We start from the raw sequence: 20,568 nt of genomic DNA, 5'->3' as shown, positions 1-20,568 counted from the left end.
CACATCTCTCCTCAGCACCACTCTGTCCATCAAGACTCCAGGTCCCTGTCTACAAAACAGGGCACCAAATTGTACTTGTGTGCCACATCCAAAGCAAATTTCAGGAACCATGCAACAGCCTTTTGAAGGTGACATTGGCAATATGGACAGCAGCAGTTCAAGAAGGCAGCTCACTATTGCCTTCTCAAGGGCAACCAGGGATGGACAATAAGTGCTGGCCCAGTCAGTGACATTCATGTCCCATGAATGAATTTTCAAAAAGCCAAGAGCATTGGCTAATATCAGTCCAAGGGCCTGGACACCATCAGTTGATGACTGAAATCGGTCAGGATAACAGTTTGCATATCATTAAAGTTCAAGGATTGGCCACTCCCAATCTTGCAGCTCCTCCAGTTAAGTTAATCAGGGAGCTGCATAAAGATTAGACATGTGTTTGGTCAATCCATTGTGTTATCTGGTACCATCACCATGTTAAGTGGGATAGGCTATGAATAGATTTACCAACTCATGACTCAATAGCCATGAGATGCTATGGGCCATCAGCAGTGTCATATTCCAACAAAATCTTCAACCTCATAGCCCAGCATATTTCTCACTCTACTATCACCATCAAGCCAGGGGATCAACATTAGATCAATGAACAGTGCAGGAGGGAATGCCAGGAGCAGCACCAGTTATACCTAAAAATGACGTGTAAACCTGGTGGAGCCAACTAAAAGGACTTCTTGTGTGCCAAAAAGCAGAAGAAGTAAGTGATAGATGAAGCTAAGTGATCCCATAAACAATGGATCAGAGCTAGGCTCTGCAGTCCTGCTACATCTAGCTATGGATGATAATGGACGATTAAACAACTGGCTGGCACAGGATGAAGCTCCAAAAGGGTCACCATCCTCAATGATGTGGAGACTAGCACATCGGTGCAGAAGATGAGATTGAGGCATTTGCAACAATCATCAGCCAAATTTGCTGAGTAGATTATTCATCTCAGTCTCCTCCAGAAGTTCCCAGCATCACAGGCACCAGTCTTCAGCAGATCTGATTCATCCTACACAATATCAGGAAATGACAGAAGGCATTGGATATTGCAAAACCTTTGGGCCCTGGCACCATTCTGATAATTGTACTGAATAGAACTTGCTACACCTCGAGTCAAGTTCACCTACAACTCTGCCATCTACCAACAATGTGGAAAATTGCCCAGGCATTTCCTGCACACAAAAATGCAAGTCAAATACGACCCAGCCATTTACTGCTCAGTCCACTCTCAATCATCAGAAAAGTGATGGAAGATGTTATCGACAGTGTTACCAAATGGCACTTGCTTAGAATTAACCTGCTCACTGATGCACAGTCTGGGAATCTGATAAGGCCTGACCTCATTACTGCCATGGTTCAAACATGGAAAAAACAGCTGAATTCCAGAGGTGAGGTGAGAGTGACTGCTCTTGATATCAAGGCCACATTTGACCAAGTGTGGCATCAAGAGACTGTGGTAAATCTACAGTCAATGGGAATTGGAGGAAATCTCTCTGTTGGTTGGAATCATACCTGACATATAGCAAGATAGTTGTGGTTGTTGTCGGCCAGTCATCTCAGCTCCAGGACATCACTGCAGGAGTTCCTCAGGGTAATGTCCTAGGTCCAAACAATTCCAGCTGCTTCATCAATGACCTTCCTTCCATTGTAAGGTCAGAAATCAAGATGTTTGCTAACCATTGTAGAATGTTCAGCATAACTTGTAACTTGTCAGTTATGAAAGCAGTCTATTTCCAAATAGTGTAAGGCCTGGACAAGATCCAGGCTTGGGCTGAAAAGAAGCTAGTAACATTCGTGCCTCACAAATCCCAGGCAATGACCGTCTCCAATAAGAGACAATGTAACCATCATGACGTTTAATGGTGCTAACATCAGTAAATCGCCCACTATCAACATACTGGGGGTTACCATTAACCAGAAACTGAACTGGACTCACCATATAAATACAGAGGCTACAGCAGCAGGTCAGAGTCTAGGAATCCTGCAGTGAGTAACTCACATCCTGACCTCAGTAGGATGGTTAGGGTATCATGCATGACAAATATCGCCTTCAGCAAGATTTTGTTGTACTGTCAGGTGCAAGAAAGCCAGACAGGACCTAACTGACATCAGTCTGGCCCTAATTCTCAAACTACCGCCCCTAATTTGAGAGTATCTAACCAGTGAAAATAGTTTACCTTTATATACTCTCTCTTTCCCTGTTAATATCTTGAAGCTTTCAACTATATCACCCCTTAGCCTTCTAAATTCTGGAGAAAGCAGTCTTCTGGAGAAACAGACAGTTAATGTTTCAAGTCAGATGTGACTCTTATTCAGAGGCACACAGAAATGTTCAGTTCATAAAGTATTTCAGCACTAGTGGAGATTACAGATTTAAAGAGGGGTGAGATCATGAAGAGATTTAAAATTTGAGGTGTTTGTAGACCAGGAGGCAATATAGCCAGCAGGCACAGAGTTGACTGGTGAATATAGTTTGGTGCACATTAAACTAGAAGCAAACAGAGTTTCAGCTGAGATCATGTTTACAAATAAATGTTGGCAATGAAAGACGTGCGCTATGCGCATGACATTTCATTATAAAGATATGTTGTCAGTCAGTTCCTCTACTTACTTTGATCGCTCTGGACCCAGCATATTGGTTTAAAAATAAATAAACCATAATTCACAACCACTTTCAATGTTTTGAAAAACCACAGTCAGGCAAGCTAAAAATATATTCTTTTTGTTATTTATTTTCAATTTTTCTCTCTTTTTGTATTGATGCTCTAATCATTCCTCAATGAATGAGGAGGGGTGAACTCAGGGCATTCACTTAAAACACATTTACTGTCAAAATGAAGTGAGTTAGGAATATTAATGCCTCACATAGAAGCTGTATCAGTGACAAGAAAATACCAGTTAAACATTAAGTAATTTACTAAAGTACTAACATCATTTATATGTCTATATTCATAAAAGCAATCCTGTGCTTTATATTTTAGCAAAGCCAGCACAGGCTGGTTTGGAAGAGATACCCATTAGGTGGCTGTGCTTAGAGTAAAATGAACAGCAACTGCCAGTTTCTCTGCATTATGCAGGACTCATATGGAGCCCTTGCAAAGGTCACATTGCTGATGTGGAAGAAAAAACAGAATTTCAGCCATTTACTCTGGAGATTGATAATATGTGACTGGACCAACAAAGAAATGAAACTCAACAATTCAGCACTAATGACATTCATATCAAAAATGTTACAGTAATATTCAGAATAGTGTTGTAGTGGAAAGCAGTCCAATTAATTGTACATCCAATGTACTATTCCAGATGTATAGATGTATATTTAAATATTTAAGTAAACATACATGCATCTTCCTTGCTTGCATATATTTGCAAGGTAATTGGTCCAGGAATGAAATCCAGTCTTACAAAATATTCTTTACTTCAGCTTCAAAAAAAAGTGAGTAGCTAAACTCGATTTAATTATAAATACCTGGCTTTAGCTACTTCATATTCTTTCTGTGCACATGTTTGTTTCTGCTTACTGGTGAGATCCAAGTTACAACTCGGTCACAGAACATAGAAATGGACAGCACAGAGAAAGGTCCTTTGGCCTATCACATCCCAGTTGGTCAAGCTGACTAATCTAACCCCGTTTTCCAATACTTGGCCCATTGCCTTGGCAATGCAAGTGAACGTTTAAATACTTCTTAAATTTAATAAGTGTTAGGAACTAGCAGTCATTCATTCCATTTCCACCATAAAGTAAAGTTGTGTGGGTGATACTGATTTGAGGTATAAGCCGTGTTCACTTTAAGAGATTTCTGATCTATCCAGCAAGACATCATCAATGGCTGATTAGTGAGTGAAAAAATAGACTAGTCAGAGTTATTTCTACCAAGGTCAATCTATGGAACTGATCAACACTTCAATTGTATTGGTAAAAAGAAATTAACGTGACATATGTTTCAAAGAGTCAATGTTAATAGCAATTTGTCTTGATATGCTCCTATTCAAGAGGGGTTACACTAAAAACTCTTGATGTGCAGTTTAAGGGCCCTTATTTGAAGCAGCATAACTCAAAGATTTCTGCCTATTGGACAAACTAAGGCAGAAACAAAAGGGAGCATCTAATCCCAAACTGGCATGAACCCTTGTAGAGTCATCTCATGTTAAAGTCTATTCCGCCTGGGAACCCTGCAGCCATATGGTATCAATGTGGACTTCACCAGTTTCAAAATCTCCCCTTCCCCTACTGCATCCCTAAACCAGCCCAGTTCATCCCCTCCCCCCACTGCACCACACAACCAGCCCAGCTCTTCCCCCCCACCCACTGCATCCCAAAACCAGTCCAACCTGTCTCTGCCTCCCTAACTGGTTCTTCCTCTCACCCATCCCTTCCTCCCACCCCAAGCCGCACCCCCAGCTACCTACTAACCTCATCCCACCTCCTTGACCTGTCCGTCTTCCCTGGACTGACCTATCCCCTCCCTACCTCCCCACCTACACTCTCTCCACCTATCTTCTTTACTCTCCATCTTCAGTCCGCCTCCCCCTCTCTCCCTATTTATTCCAGTTCCCTCCCCCCATCCCCCTCTCTGATGAAGGGTCTAGGCCCGAAACGTCAGCTTTTGTGCTCCTGAGATGCTGCTTGGCCTGCTGTGTTCATCCAGCCTCACATTTTATTATCTTGGAATCTCCAGCATCTGCAGTTCCCATTATCTCTCATGTTAAAGTCTGCCTGGCTTTTTCATTAGACCTCCTACATTTTTAGTTTAAATCTTTGTCATGTGATGAGAAAATACCATGCTTCTGGCTTTGTTTTCCTATCTGTAAGTTGTACAGCATGGTTCAAAAATAGTCTTACAAACACAATATAATTAATGTATTTAATGAGAATTATCCAATCAATTAAATAATATCTTCACAAACTTACAAGTACATTAAAGGTTAGTTATCAGTATTTCTGTTACATGTCAAACATTTTTTAAAGACCAGCTTTCTCTGTTGACTATTGTGGGATGCATTTGTTGTTAGAATGAGTGCTGATGCCATAGTCAAGGTGCTTGATTTGGAAGAGCTACTGAGTCTGACAGTATGATGGAGCTGAATTAATGCACATTAAAGTTGAACTGACAAGATCACTGAAGCATCCTCAATTAATGACTGTGTCTCGGCTGATGCTAATCCGGCTTCCACATTTTAACCCCTCACTACCTCCCTCTTCAGCCATATACTTATCCTTGACTGGGAAAGGGCACCAGATCTGCTCCCAGACCTCTGCCAGCACCGCTTTTTAACTACCCATGAGAGGTTTATAACAGGCTGGCTCATCTACTAGCTCTCCTGCATTTCCTGCAGCACCTCACCTTCACAATGCCCTGACAGTATGGACCAGATTGAAACTCACTATGTGAGCAATCACAAGTATGATTCCATGTCCCACAACACTGTGGGGCACAGTGCACAGGAGCACCAGTCCAGAATGTTTAAACGCAAGTATAAAACAGAACCAGAAAAAGATTCATCAACATATGCTCACTGTCTCTGTCTGCTTTCTTCTATTCAAAATGAGGTCCAAGCATAAATAAAAGCTCAAAAAAATCCCATTCACACAAAAGTAAATGTTAAAATGATACTAATTGTAGTAAAGACAGAATGCTGGCTCTGATGTTCAAAGGAGATAAGTCAGGTGTAAATTCCCAACTGTAATTTTCAATTTGCCTCAATCGTTTCTTTTTGTGTTGAGATCTAACAAATAGTCAATAGCTGGTGATAAGAGTTTTTCAGCAGCCCAAGCCCAGTCTATACACAACACCATTGGGTGTTGCAAGCAGGTTTGCGCATGTGATTTCCACATATGATTAATCTCCCTTTATGTTACAGCCAGCAGGGGAACTGTGAATGAGGCTTGGCTATCATCCTCAAGTGAAGAAAATAAATTCAAGGCCAATTCATATATTCCTGACGAGTTCCAGGGAATTCCACTCAGAGAACACGATTCGACCACCTCACAGATTCCCAACAGTACCAGACTTTAGGAAAGTAAAATAGAGGAAAAGAATATATATATAGAAAGAAAAGACTCTGAAATTAGACATACTCGAACAAGCTTCTGAAACATTTTCTGAGGTGCCATCAACGATGAATTGTGTGATTGTGTTGGCAGTGGTGCTAAAGTATTTGTAATCTTATGGTGCCCTCTGCTGACTATTTTATTCATTACAAATTCTTTTGGAGTCACGCAGTTGTACAGCACAGAAACAAGACCCTTCAGTCCACCTCATCTATGCAGACAAGATATCCTGAATTAGTCTAGTCCCATTTGCCAGTATTTGGCCCACATCCCTCTAAATCCTTCCTATTCATGGACCCATCCAGATGTTTTTAAATATTGTAATTGTACCAGCGTCCACCACTTCTTCTGGCAACTTATTCCATGCACACGCCAACCTATGTGTGAAAAAGTTGCCCCTTATGTCCCTTTTAAATTTTTCCCCTTTCGCCTTAAGCCTATGTCCTATAACTTTGGACTCTCCTGCCCTGGACAAAAGACCTTGGTTATTCACCATGCTGCTCATGATTTTATAAACTTCTAAAAAGTCACCATTCTGCCTCCGAAGCTCCATGAAAAATAACCCCAGCCTATTCAGCCTTTTCCTACAGCTCAAACCCTCCAACCCTGGCAACATCTTCATAAATCTTTTCTGAACCCTTTCAAATTCTTTGATATGAAAATGGTGTGTGAATAAGTTTTACATTTGGAACACAGATCTATACGAACAAACATATGCGTTAAAAGCAGGTGTAGGTCTCTCACTGCTCATGCCTGTTCCACCATTCAGTAAGATCATGGCTGATCTGATTACTTCACATTCCCACCCACCCCGACTGCCTTTCAGTCCCTTCTGAAACAAGAATCTATCTCCTTCTGCCTTAAAGAAGTTCAAAGACTCTTGGCTGAATCTTATATTTTGTTGTCTAAGTGTCAGTATCATCAAGGGATTTTCTCCATGAGACCGAGCAAGTTACCTTGCCACATCTTACCATTAACTACAATCGCGCCTCTACGCATCACATAACCAACACACCCAGTTCTAGCCGCATTGCACCATTCACCATAGCCAAACAACCCACCACCCTGCCTGAGTATCCCAGAATAGACCAGAATCTCTGGCACCGGTGCTATCTTTAAAAACCCATTGTGTTCCCAGACAAGCATGGTGAGTCCAGAACAGCCCCACATCGTTCCTGACCTACACATGGCAGACAAGGGAATATTGACACCTTATTTTACAAGCAGGGGCTTGGAGATCGTGGTGAACAGGGTGGTGTCAATGTAGAACATCCACTTGTCCCCAGGATCAGCAGAGGGGATGACAATACCAGATCATGCCAGCCTGGTCCACAATTGTGAGCTGAGGCGGTGCAGTCTCAGCTATCTGGAAGATAACACAAGAAAGTCAATAACCTTCTCAAATCAGTCAGTGTATGCACGACCATCCACTTTCCAATGCCTCACACTGACTCAATCTCTTCTACTGTACCTACCTCTCACCAAGTTCATTGCCTGCAATATCTTCAACATTTACTCTCGTCCACCCTGAGCCCTACATCACTTAACCTCTGCATGCCCTCAGCACTGCCAGCTCACTGGCTCAGGATGCCTTCCTACCTGCACAAGCAGTCATAGCTGCACCACCCAATTTTATTTCCTGTCATACCTGCCTCTCTCTCATTCCAGGAGAAAAGCAGCCCATAAATAGTGGAGAAAGTCAAAAGAGTGCTGGACTGACGCACATTTTGCTCCTTGATTTATGAGGAGATGATCTGGATTCTGACTACTTCAAACAACTGACACACTGCAGTGAACTCCTGGACCGGTATTGGAGGCTATCCTTAACTTACTATGCAAGGACACCATGAGCGAAGACCATATCCCTGAGGGCAGCTAACAGCCATGGCAAAATTGCTGGCTTTCAGTCTTTGCTAAAAAGCATGGCAATGCAGCAGGCTTGGGAGTTTGCCGTTTCTGGCTAAGGGCCAAGCTGCAGAGAGGCAGCAGAAGGCTGGGTCACAAGGAGCATGCAGGTCAGCTCAGAGTGAGTGAGCACTGTTACCAGAAGTGCACAGCCCAGAGGTGCAGCCTCGTCTAGTCTATGAGTTGTGAGCATCTCCCAGAGCGCAGAATGTCATTGCTGCAACATTACCATGACAGTGCTGAGTCCAGAAGCATATTGTAAGTGGATTGAAGATGCTGCAAGAGGATTCTTAGAGACTGGCGCATGTAAGATGCCAATATCTACAGATGTAGGGTGCATATGGCTGGTACCAATGGAGCAAGCCCTAAGATGTTGATGCCTGGTGTCCAACATGGATATCTTTTGGGATGAGCAGAGAACTGACGTTTACTTCAATGTCATTAATGTTTATGTTGGTTTGCTCGAAGCAGCGGGCATTTTAGAAATCTGCATATTAATGAGGCGAGATTTGCCGTAATAAGGTCATTAAAAAGCAATAATCCCCCTTCAGAGGTAACTCACTGCGGCTGAGCGAGAATCCCAGCTTGAAGCCCAGGTGTAGTTTAAAGATGAAGTAAGTTGTTCCCAACATTAAGATAAGCCTTGCTGAACCTCTCGTACAATTCTGCCACCACATTTTCTGTCAGCAGCCCACACCATTCAGGACCCTACAAATTGCACAACCCTCTCTTCAAAGCTACCCTAAATAAGAAACACCTTGTTTTCAAACAATGATCCCTAGTTCTAGATTCTCCCATAAGAGACTTCAGGAATTTTATATGCTGAATGAGTCACCACATATACTTCTAAACTCTGGCAGATACAAGGCTAGTTTTCCAAGCTTTACTCACAAGACAACCTGCCATTCCAGGTATTAATCCAGTGAGAAGTGAGCAGTGAAATCCAAAAGCAGTTTCATAAGAAATTTTTTATTCAAATATTAAACCTGTGGTCAAAATTGAACAGCTATTTAAAGCCTCACGGAACATATTACTTGGTACAATAATAAGGATGGTGTAGGGACACTTACATAAAAGTTAATTAACTTCTCAACTGTTGAAATTGTATTTCTATATATTCAACAGTAAACTAATTAGTGATTGGCATTAATTCATATTGATACTTTTGAGTGAACTATTTTGACACAAAGGAACAATTGATTTCAGGTTACCCCTTTACAACAACTCAACAGCGCAATCATATTTCTGATTTAACTGCATGGTTCATTTACCATGAACCTTTTTAATTAGCAGAAGCAGAATGAATCATTTTAAAGAAAAGCGTTCATAAAGGAAATATTTTACACAGATACAAGGGCAGGTGCTGTGTTGCAACTGGAAAATGTGGGACCACACAGACACCAGTGTAATCCGAAACAACTGCACCTATTATGACTAGAGGAATCTCAGCTCAGCGCCAAAGGCCAAGCTACAAACACTGCAAAATTCCTGGAATTTATTCAAGGAAGTCAAAAACAGGCCGTTTGAAGATCCTAATACAATCAAGCAGAGTCAACATAGTTTTCAGAAAGGAAAATCATATTCAACCAAATTACTGAAGTTCCTTGAGAAAGTAACAAGATATCGTTGGATATGGATACAGTGTACTTAAAAGCAGTTCAGCGAAGGTTCACTCAACTGATTGGAATAATGTTGGTATGTTATGTGAAAGGATTGGGCCTGTGTCCGCGGAAGTTTAGAAACATAAGAAGTGATCTTATTGAGGCACCTAAAATCTTAAAATTACTTGAAAGGATAATTCTCCTTCTGAGAGAACTTGGGATCTCAGTTCAAAAGTTATGACAAATGAGGTGAAGATTTTCCTGCAGCTATTTCTTCAAGTATGGATATGGGAAAGTACAAAATTCCAATGAATAGGACAGCTTGAGTTCTGGATTTTGCACAGCCCAGCTCCAGATAACTTCCACTCCAGATACAGATCTGGTGTGGTCTGCACAATCAGCCAGTTAAGATGCAAGAAAGAAAAACTGAAGTTGCTGGAAAAGCTCAGCAGGTCTGGCAGCATCTGTGAAGTAAAATCAGAGTTAACATTTCAGGTCTAGTGATCCATCCTCAGAAATCAAACAATAAATCTGATTTTTATTCACAGGTGCTGCCAACCCTGCTGAGCTTTTTCAGCAATTTTTGTTCCTGATTTACATCATCCACGTTTCTTTCGTGTTTTTTAGTTAAAACACCATGTTCGTTCTTCAGATCTCTTCTTAGCACCAGTGAAGATGCACCTACAGCTAAATCAAGCACAGCTACTCCAAGATCCTAAATTCAGTACGTGGGCTTATGCGATCTGTTCTCTGCTCATAAACCAGCAGTTTCAAAATGAAATAACTGAAAATGGAGATTCCAGGAAAATTTTCATTTTCCAATTCTTTCCATCCCAGGATTTTGAACTGTAAGATTCTGTACCTCAATTCCCTATATTAGATGTACAGTTTTAAACCCCACGCTCTGTGTCCTCTCAATACCAAATGAATAATTTCTTCTTTTGAACACCTTTCAGGTTTGGCATTCCCATTTCTACAGGCCTTGGCTCTTCATCTGGGTTTCTCAATCAAAAAGCCATTTTGTTTTATACCACAGAGGCATCATGTTACAAGTATAGAAATTAAAAATCAATATAACCTGGAGAAATAGATTGATTGCTTTCATTCAGCAGATACAAACTGCAATGCTATTGAGTACACATGACATTTAATGAAGAATAAAAGCATTCTCAGATGTCTGATGGTTTGTGATATGCAGTCACATGAAACGCAGTCTAAGTATCCAGTGAGAGTCATTGCTTACCTGAGTGTCCCCTAGGATGATGGTTGGAGGCAGACAGCAACTTACAGCAAAGCATTAACACAGAGACGAGCAGCAGGCAGTGAGTGAGGAGCATCGATTTTGCACAGAATCTCATCCTTGTAGAGACAGAATAGAAACACGAACAGTGAAAAATAACTTGTGGCCATTTGGAAACTGATAAGCAGTGTTTGAAATATTAATGGGAATATTTGGACACCATTCACGGACAATGTGTGGAAAATCTGATATCCTTTTGCCCACTAAAGTACGTATTTGGTAGAGTCAGAAAAAGGCTCAACAGTTAGCTGAGACCTGCACTAGCCCAGCATGTGCACATCTGCACTGGGCTTACACCCACTACACTTCACAGGACAAGTCAGCACAGTGGCTCAGCAGTTAGCGCTGCTGTCTTACAGTGCCGGGACTTGGGTTTGATTACACCCTCCAGAAACTGTCTGTGAGGAGTTTGCACATTCTCCCTGTGTCTGCATGGGTTTCCTCTGGGTGCTCCAGTTTCCTCCCACAGTCCAAAGATGTGCAGGTTAGGTGGATTGGGAATTTTAAATTGCCCGTAGTGTCCAGGGATGTGCAAGCTAGGTGGGTTAGCCATGAGAATTACAGGAATTGGGTAGAGACTGGGTCTGGATTGGATACCCTTCAGAGGTTTTGTATGGACAGGATGGGCCAAATGGCCTGGTTCCTTACTGGAGGGAAACTATGATTCTAAGTCCCTCCTCCTTGAGGACCATATCATCAGGGAAAACATCCTCCCTCTGCTCTCCAGTTTATCAACAGGAACTGGGAACAAATTTATACTACACTTTCTGACATGCTGATCAGTTACAGAAGGGCACCAGCCCAGGAGTTGCAGACCGACCATAAATAAGTCTTCAGCCAACTAAAGGGGGGAGACATTGGTGATGTAGAACTTAAAAATGAAAGAAACTTTATAAATCAGCCTGCGGAATGATGGTATTAAATAATTCATTAATTTCAATAAATTACAAAAGTTGACACACTTAATTGGCTGACGATGCATTACCAATTATTTGGTGCTTACAAATGTATGTGTGTATATTCTTTTCTAATAGGTCCATGTACTTTGATGGCATCAGATATGAAAAATTAAGAGGAATATGATTACTTCTTGTTTGATTATTAGGATCATCTTATAATTAATCAGGGAAAATATGTTAGGGCCTGGCTAGGTACAGAATAGGGGTAGTATTAATTTCTGGGTAGTGTTAATGTCGGGAAGTGGGGAGCAAACAATTGATCATTACATTTACTACAATTTTCAACCACAGCAAGCTCACAATGTGTTCAATTTTGTTGATGAAAACCAGTAGTAACTAAATTCAAATACATAAAACCACTTCAGATATAGGCAGAAGTAGTTCATTTTACAGATTTATGTGTGCAAGATTGTGGCAATTGAACTTGTGAGATGAAAGCGATGCAATTTGACCCGTAAACATCATTGTTAAAGTTTGGATTTCAACCAATGATAGTAGGTGCTGGCCACTTTTGTGAAAGGTTAAAAAAAGGTCTGAGAGTCCATAAAGCCATAATACAGAGGAGCAGAGATTAGGCCATTCAGCCCATTGAGTCTGCTCCACCATTCAATCATGGTTGATAAGTTCCCCAACTCCATTCTCCTGCTTTCTCCCCATGACCCTTGATCCCCTTGACAATCAACAACCTATCTATCTCTGTCTTAAATACACTCAATGACCTGGACTCTACAGCCTTTTGAGATTCAAAGATTCACCACTCTTTGGCTGAAGAATTTTCTCCTTATCTCTGTACCAAAATGTCTTCCCTTTACTCTAAAGCTGCGCTCTCGGGTACTAGTCTCTCCTAATATTGGAAACCTCTTCCTAACGTCTAGTCTGTCCAGGCCATTCAATATTCTGTAAGTTTCAATTGCACCCCCGCCCCCCCATCCTTCTAAATTCCATTGTGTATAGACCCAGAGTCCTCAAACATTCCTGATATGTTAAGCTTTTCATTCCTGGGATTATTCTCATGAACCTCCTCCAAACCCGCTCCAGGGTCAGTACATCCTTCCAGAGATATGGGGCCCAAAATTGCACACAATACTCCATATGTGGCCTGACCAGAGCCTTATACAGCCTCGGTAGTACATCCTCACTTTTATATGCTAATCCTCTCAGAATAAATGCCAACATTGTATTTCCCTCCTAAATATTGACTCAACTTGTAAGTTTACCTTGAGAAAATCCTGGACTAGAACTCCCAAGTCTCTTTGCACTTCAGACTTCTGAATTTTCTCCCCATTTAGAAAATATTCCATGCTTTTATTCTTCTTACCAAAGTGCATGGCCTCACACTTACCCATATTGTGCTCCGTCTGTCACTTCTTTGCCCACTCTCCTAATCTGTCCAAACCCTTCTGCAGGTCCCCACCTCCTTAATATTACCTGTACCTCTACATATCTTTATATCATCTACAAACTTAGCCAGAATGCAAACAGTTCCTACATCTAGATCATTAATGTACAAAGTGACAAGTTGTGGTCCCAACACTGACCCATGCGGAACACCACTTGTCACTGACTGTCATCCTGAGAAAGACCCTTTAATCCCCACTCTCTGCTTTCTGCCGACAGACAATCTTCCATCCACCTTTCCTCTAACACCATGGGCCCTTATCTTACTCAAGAGCCTCCCATGCGGCACCTTATCAAAGGCCTTCTTGAAGTCCAGGGAGATAAAATCCTTTGGCTCTCCTTGGTTTAACCTGCTCATTATTTCCTCAAAGAATTCAAACAGATTTGTTAGGCATGACCTCCCCTTAATGAAGCCATGCTGACCTTGCCCTATTTTACCATGCACTTCCAAGTATTCAGATATCTCATCCTTTACTGTGGACTGCAAAAAATGTTTATATGGCCGAGTTTAGGCTAATCAACCTGTAATTTTCAGTATTTTGCCTTACTCCCTTTTTATACAGGGGTGTCACATTAGCGAGTTTCCAGTCCACTGAGACCCTCCCTTCTGGAGTCATTTCCTGAACAGACCTAATTCAGTGCATGTTATAGAACAAATGAACATGGAGCCCCTGGAGTATCTGTAAAACATTGCTTGTACTGTGGAGTTTATGACAGGGAGTGTCAACATTGAAAGATTTGAGTTTCGTTTAGGTTTAGAATAATCAAGGATAGGATTTCAGCTTAAAAACCTCAGATAAATAAAAGCTTATTTAAAATAATTTTCTCTTGGTAAATAATCTTTTGTTTTATTGTTAAAGATAATTTACAAGCTTGCATACTTATGCCTTAGTGAACAACCACCAGGTTAACTAAAATATAAATACAATCAATAAGGATAGATTTCCCTTGTCCAGTAGTAACATCTGCTGGAATGGTAATGCTTGTTAGGTATTATAACAGCAGAAAAAGAGGTTAGAGAAAAGGAAATCCTGTTTACAGCTGCATCAGTTAGCAACCAGTCAAAGAACACCTTCAATCCCCACCAAGATAATTATGAAAAATATTTCTTCCTTGAACAGAGGTCCAACCAGTCCTAATCATTAATACTCTCCTCCGCTTGATTGAACCTGTATTTGCATTGAACAACTCCTTCAATGTCACTCACTTCCTCAGCATATCAGCTAGCTCAGTATTCATGCCCATATTAAGATTTAAAGTACTAATCTTAGCACTAATATTCTTCCTTGCAAGCTAGATATAAAATTTCAATCACACCGTGATCCCTGCTACCTTGGGATGCGTTAGGTCTGAGGTTATTAATGAATTCTACCACAAGTCGAATAGAACCTGCTCGCAAGGTCACTTCCAAAATACATTACTCAAAGGAACTCTCCTGGAGACATTCTTCATCCAGGCTCCTGCTACCAATCTGATTTTTTCCAGTTTTCCTGTTTTAAAATCACCCATAATTATTCCCATCCCTTTAATACAACCATTCATATCTGCCCCACATTGTGGTGGCTGTTATGGAGTCTGTTGAGTACACGCACTAGTGATTTCTTACCCCTACTTTTCCTCATCGCCATTCAAACCATTCTACATGAACTAAGGTCATCTCTAAATTCATCTCACGTGAATGTCAACTTTGATTAACAGCGCTACCCCTCCACCTTGACCTCGTTTCTTTTTTTTTCCATATATGTCATTTATCCCTCAATATTCAGAACCCAATCTCGTCATCCTGAAGTCGTGTCTCCATAACGGCTATCAGATTAAATTTATTTACTTCAATGTTACTTCGCTGTTGCTGAATCAAAAACGCTGAAGTGCCCTCTCTAACAGTACTGCCCACACCAAACTGCCTGCAGCAATTTAAGTACACCATACCCTCTCAATGGCAACTAGAGATGAGCAATAAATGCTGGCCCAGTCAGTGACACCTACTCCCCATGAACATTTTTTAAGTGCATTAACAATTAATTTACTTTAATAGAATGCTCCAGGCATTCACAGCTAGAGCCTTTCACTTGTCTACTTTTGAAACATCACGATCCCTGTTGTATTCTTAGGTTTTGTCTCTTTCTGCCAATCTCTGACCCTTATTTCCTATACTTCTATTTTCCTTTCTTACATTGTCCCTATTATTTAATATAGCACATCTTTTCATATGATTTATTAAAACTACCACTAAGGACAATACTTGAATTGAATAGAAAAGACCTTAACTACTTCCCAGTGACTAATTGAACTCCTCTGTGTAGGACAGCAAGGAAGAATTCCATACAGTTCCATTGAATCCAGCTATGTCTCTGCCTGCCTGCCACAGATTCTATCATCACCTGGTCCTCTGAGTGCCCGCCCGGTGGCTCTCAACTCTCCTGCTCCTCAGCAACGTCCCATTCAATACTGCTCTCATTCTTTTATAGCTCATTCATTATGGCATTTGATTCACACCTTTATTAGTTCGTCATTACATTTTCTCAACCCACTATCCGTCCATGCAAATCTACTTTGGCATGACTGTGCCTCGCCCATCGTTATTCAGACAGCACACTGTGTGCCCTTCTTCCTCACATTCAAAACTAACAACATTCTGATTCACTCCAAGTCATACCAGCATTGTGCTCTCATTTCATTCAATTTCCAAGGGAACCTCCTCTATTCCCCTTCACAACCCATAGCTGTTTTCTAATGCTGCTACTGCTGTGGGCATGGAAGTCTGCTTTATGTTGTATGTGGGAATTCCTTAACTTTCAAGCTATGACAAGAATTCCTGTTCAGGAATGTGACAGTATTCTGTTGCCTGAAGGAGCAGCAGCATAAGGCATAAGTCAGGAACAGTGCTGATGATCATCACGAGCACAGTGTAGCAGATACTGACTCAAAAACGTTGTTTGACACACACATGGTTAGCATGCCTGCAATCCACAGCATGAGTGCGATGTGAAAATCACTTCTACCCAAGCTGTCAAGTGGTTCACTGTGAAGTCAGACAGTTTAACAAGATTCTTGGCATCAATGTTAACCCTGCAATGAAAGCAGCACAGCAGCAGAGGCAGGAAAAGTCCAGGATAGCCATTTCCAAAATGGCCAAACCATGCTTAGCGGCTGAGTGTCAGAGGAGAATGGTCAGAGGAGCACTCTCTCTCGATTCCAGGAAAGTAGCGGCAGTCACCTCACTAGTTAATGTATTTGAATTGCTTTCAATTGCTGCCGGGATGGTCAGCACAGCCTCAATTTTCACCTACAAATGGTCCTTCCTCATAGCCTTACATGCAATAATTTCTCAAAAACTTCACAATATAATTACTTGGTATACTTACCTGTTATCACACACGTAGGGATTGCATGCTGGTCCTAGGCTTTACTCTAATGCATTATAACTAACCACAATTTTCACTTTATGCACATGTTTTAAGGAAACAATAGCCAACAAAAAAACAATGAATGGCAACGGGCCTCCAAACCAGTGCCATCTCAGAATCAACTGCCTTTATTGTAAAAACAGATTCATTACTGCCATTCTCAGCACTGTCGCCCTACCATGTCTGGACTTGTATGGCTGGGATACCAGCAGCCTGGCATGAATGGCCTGCTTCAGCAGCAGCTTCCTGTCCAGTATTCCAGTGGCTCAAACCAGCATGGTGGTCCTGCAGCAGTACTGTCTTTTCCCAAAACCAGCAGCCATGAATTGAACTCGGACGGACTTTATCTCTTTTTTCTGACCCATGCCTTCTATTGTTTATAAAGATGCTGTAGTGTGGCAACTTAAAACTTTTCACAGTGTTCTTTTTTTTAAAAAAGTACAAGTGAAAATAAATGACAATTCTATTCCTAGGACTAAATATATCTCCACTCCCATAAAGCCAATTTGTATATTAATGTCCTGTGAACAACATAATCTGAGTAATAAATAGTGCTGTGCCAATATCACAAGAGCAAATAACAAAAATATATTTCGGTGAAGATAAGAAAAGGGGCAATAAGGAAGATTATTCCATTGCTGAAGGTTGGTTTGATGCCATAGGTTTGAGCAATGAGAATTTAGAGATGGTGTAATCCAATTATTTTAGATGATTAAAGCAATACATAAATCGAAATGTGCCCAATGATCTAGAAGCAGCACATAAAGCTGAGGAAACAGAGGATGTGGTTGGCTATCTGGCAGTTTTACTTCTCCCGGAGGTGATCAAATTGTGCAAAAGATTTCAGTTGAAGATATTGAAGACTAATGTTTTGTATTCCTTCAAGAGGAGGAATTTATGGATTTCAATAACAAAGTGTATTGAAGATGAGGGAAATTATTCCGGGGACCCCTGGGACTTTGCTCCTCACTCATGAAGAGTTAGCAAATAATTTTTTTTTCCCACTGAAATCTGAAGCAGCAACAGGTTGCTGGTTATTTGTCACTTGTAGGAGGTGGAGGCAAGAGATAATTGATTTGCAGAGATAAACTGGATGAGGACAACCACTATATGGGCCTGTCAAGTTCATATATATCTAGACGTGTCACATGAAAAGACAGAGGATTGTGGTTATCCAAGCAGGTTCACACACACATTGTAACCTGCAGTAAGTCCATCTTAGCACATAGCTATTGTGACTCAAGAGCCAGGTCAGTGCGAAATGCCCTGCTATGAATTCTAATATCCAAATCAACTTTCACACAATTCGGACAGATTCCCAGACAAGCAGGAAGCTCCTGCGATGAACAGAAATAAAAAATATCACTACAGCTCCCAGGGGTAGTCAGCATATTTTTGTATGATGATTTGGCACAAATGAGCTCAGGTTGAGAGCATGATACATTCATCCTGTTAATACATATAAAGCTACTGATGACTGAAGTGCACATGGCCTTACCAGTCCGTGGATCTTTGCACTAATGGAGAATTCAGACACTCTAAAATTGAAGTGCCACCATCTGCACTCTGCGCAAACACTGATAAGTTGATAACTCTCGAGAAAAGTGCAACAGTGATTTGCAGCTTGGTGCATCCATGAACAATTGTTTAGATTATGTTTTGGATTTGCAAAATGTCAGTCTGCTGTGAGCTCTGGATGAAGGGATAATGATTCAGCACAATCTGGAGAGAGAGGACGAGGTGCGGAACGTGTTAGCTTAATGACAAAGGGCAGATGTTGAAGTTGGAAAACGTGACTACAGAGGACAGAAGATTAAAAAATTGTTCCCCCATGCACTGTTGGAGAAGGAGTGAAAAAGACTCAGATGAACTGAAAGAAGAAGGTGAAGCTGAGTTTCAGAGACTGGAGGGAAAGAGTAGTAATTGGGCTAGACTGTATGAATGGAGGCCTGAGGGGAGCCTGGATGGAGAAGAAACGCCATGAACTTAGGTGGCAAATTCCTGTTATGAAATAAGAGGACAGGGGGAAGGCACAGAATGACCAATGAACGAATTAACTGGGTGTGGTGTAAAGGGGAGAAGAATACAAACATGAACGAGCAAAAGCTGGAGGAGAGCATCTCCTTTCAACTCTGACAAATATATAAAAATAAATTGGTAATCAATTTCAGCACCTGCATTTTCTAATACATCTCTACAATAGTCTGCAATTTCTCCAGGGAATGAAGTCAAAATTCTGATATTTGGCCCTAAATTCTTCCAAGATAAAAAACATGGAAAGTTGAGTGCATCAATAGCTTAAGTTATGACAAGTCAATACCCTACTGCAATTTTGATGTACTTATTTATTATAGGCATATCATAGGTGTATTTTTCAGCTGCCTTTTTGAGGTTTTAACAAAATTTTTGAAGTTGTTAATGAATTGTTTTGTTTTGATTTTCTAGATTAACAGGTGGTGTCCCTGAAAATGCATCATTATAAGATATGTAGTTTGCTTGCATGCCAACAATTCTGATATTCCACCATCTATCTACATTGGTAGAGTTTACTTTTCAATTTACAGGACTGCAATGCCCTTAAATGGCTTTTAAACATATTTAAAATAAAGTTTCAGAGCAAAATCATCACGTCTTACCTTGCTGATTATTATGTTCAGATAAATATCTTTTTCACCACATTCTTCATGGGTCCAGATTCCCAGCAGATATACAGTAGAAGCATTCCTATGTACCTCTGCTTAGCCCCTCTTCATTGGAAACTGTCGAGAAAAAAAAACAAGTTCTAGACCTCCTTTCGGCCTCAGGGGCTGCTAGAATCAATAGAAAAAAGTCTGAAATTCACAATTTATGTTTCAAACTTAAACTTAACAATAATGCAACGTGGAAGGGCCATTAATTTCTGAAAACTAGTATTCCATTTATAAAAGCCACTTGACTCAATTAATCTTTTGTTGACTTTGTTTTTAACTTTTTATCTGACAAGATAACGCAACAGTGGAAAGAGTGCATTCCAAATGAGAAGTGAAGGAAATTTTACACAATTCCAGTTGTATTGCACTTCTGCCCAAACAATGATGAAGTATCTGTAACAGTGGGTCTGTAGTATAACTGCAACAAGCATTGATAATCTAAGACCAACTTCAACCTCGGACTAACTTGTGACAGCATATGAAATGGAAATTTTCCTTGTTTGCCTTTTTGAATATATATCCTTTTTTCTGTAAAATGAAAGAATTTCAGAATGAAAGACATAACTAAAATTACATAATTTTATTTAATGCCATTAAATACAAAAAAAATCAGGAACACCTCTCATCAGCCATTATTCTTAATACACACCAGATACACTGACTTTCAACTCTCATTAGAATTAGGATCTACATCATCTGAGTCTCTCTGAAACAACTGCAGCATGAGTAATTTGTTTGTCCCTCTGAACATGCTGAAGCAAACTTCCATACATCAGAGTTTTCAAACTTTTCAAGTTGACTTCCAACTCTTTCATTTTCTTCAGTCAACACACTGTGAAATGTATTTCACAGCTTCTCATGCCCTCTAGCTGAGGAAATGTTATTACAAAGGTAAGGTTCCACTAGTTAAAACATTTGTGAGTCAGTTCCATTGATACCTGGACTTCCGCCTGTAAAAGCGATTTTCTTATTCCAGGTTACAGTGAGAATAAATCAATACTGGAGCAAATATTCCCCTTCACCAAAGGGGTCAATTAATGGTATATCTGTTAAGAGAATCTATGTGATGAGATTTTCATTGTCATAGCTTCAGCAGCTCCATTTTCAACTGCTGTTTTCTGACAATCATAGTTGAGAAAAGTAGACAAGAATACCTATGCAGTAAAATCAAAGGACTGACAAACTCTAGAAAATCTTGGTCAGGTCATTACAGTAGATCT

General features: G+C 40.6%; 1 protein-coding gene across 2 annotated transcripts in view; it reads right to left on the bottom strand.

The window, feature by feature from the left end:
• Positions 1 to 20,568, bottom strand: part of tafa4b (TAFA chemokine like family member 4b) — a 313,786-nt gene that overhangs the window by 271,270 nt on the left and 21,948 nt on the right. For both annotated transcript variants that reach the window (XM_048548249.2, XM_048548250.2), the window contains exons 2-3: positions 19,295 to 19,417; positions 10,838 to 10,953 (exon numbers count right to left, since the gene is read on the bottom strand). In XM_048548249.2, coding sequence (XP_048404206.1) covers positions 10,838 to 10,952 — 115 coding nt within the window. In that variant the 5' untranslated portion in view covers position 10,953; positions 19,295 to 19,417. The remainder of the gene's footprint in view (positions 1 to 10,837; positions 10,954 to 19,294; positions 19,418 to 20,568) is intronic.

This window comes from Stegostoma tigrinum, chromosome 11, assembly GCF_030684315.1.
Source record: "Stegostoma tigrinum isolate sSteTig4 chromosome 11, sSteTig4.hap1, whole genome shotgun sequence".
Lineage (NCBI taxonomy): Eukaryota > Metazoa > Chordata > Chondrichthyes > Orectolobiformes > Stegostomatidae > Stegostoma > Stegostoma tigrinum.
This window is presented reverse-complemented; position numbering and strand designations above follow the sequence as displayed.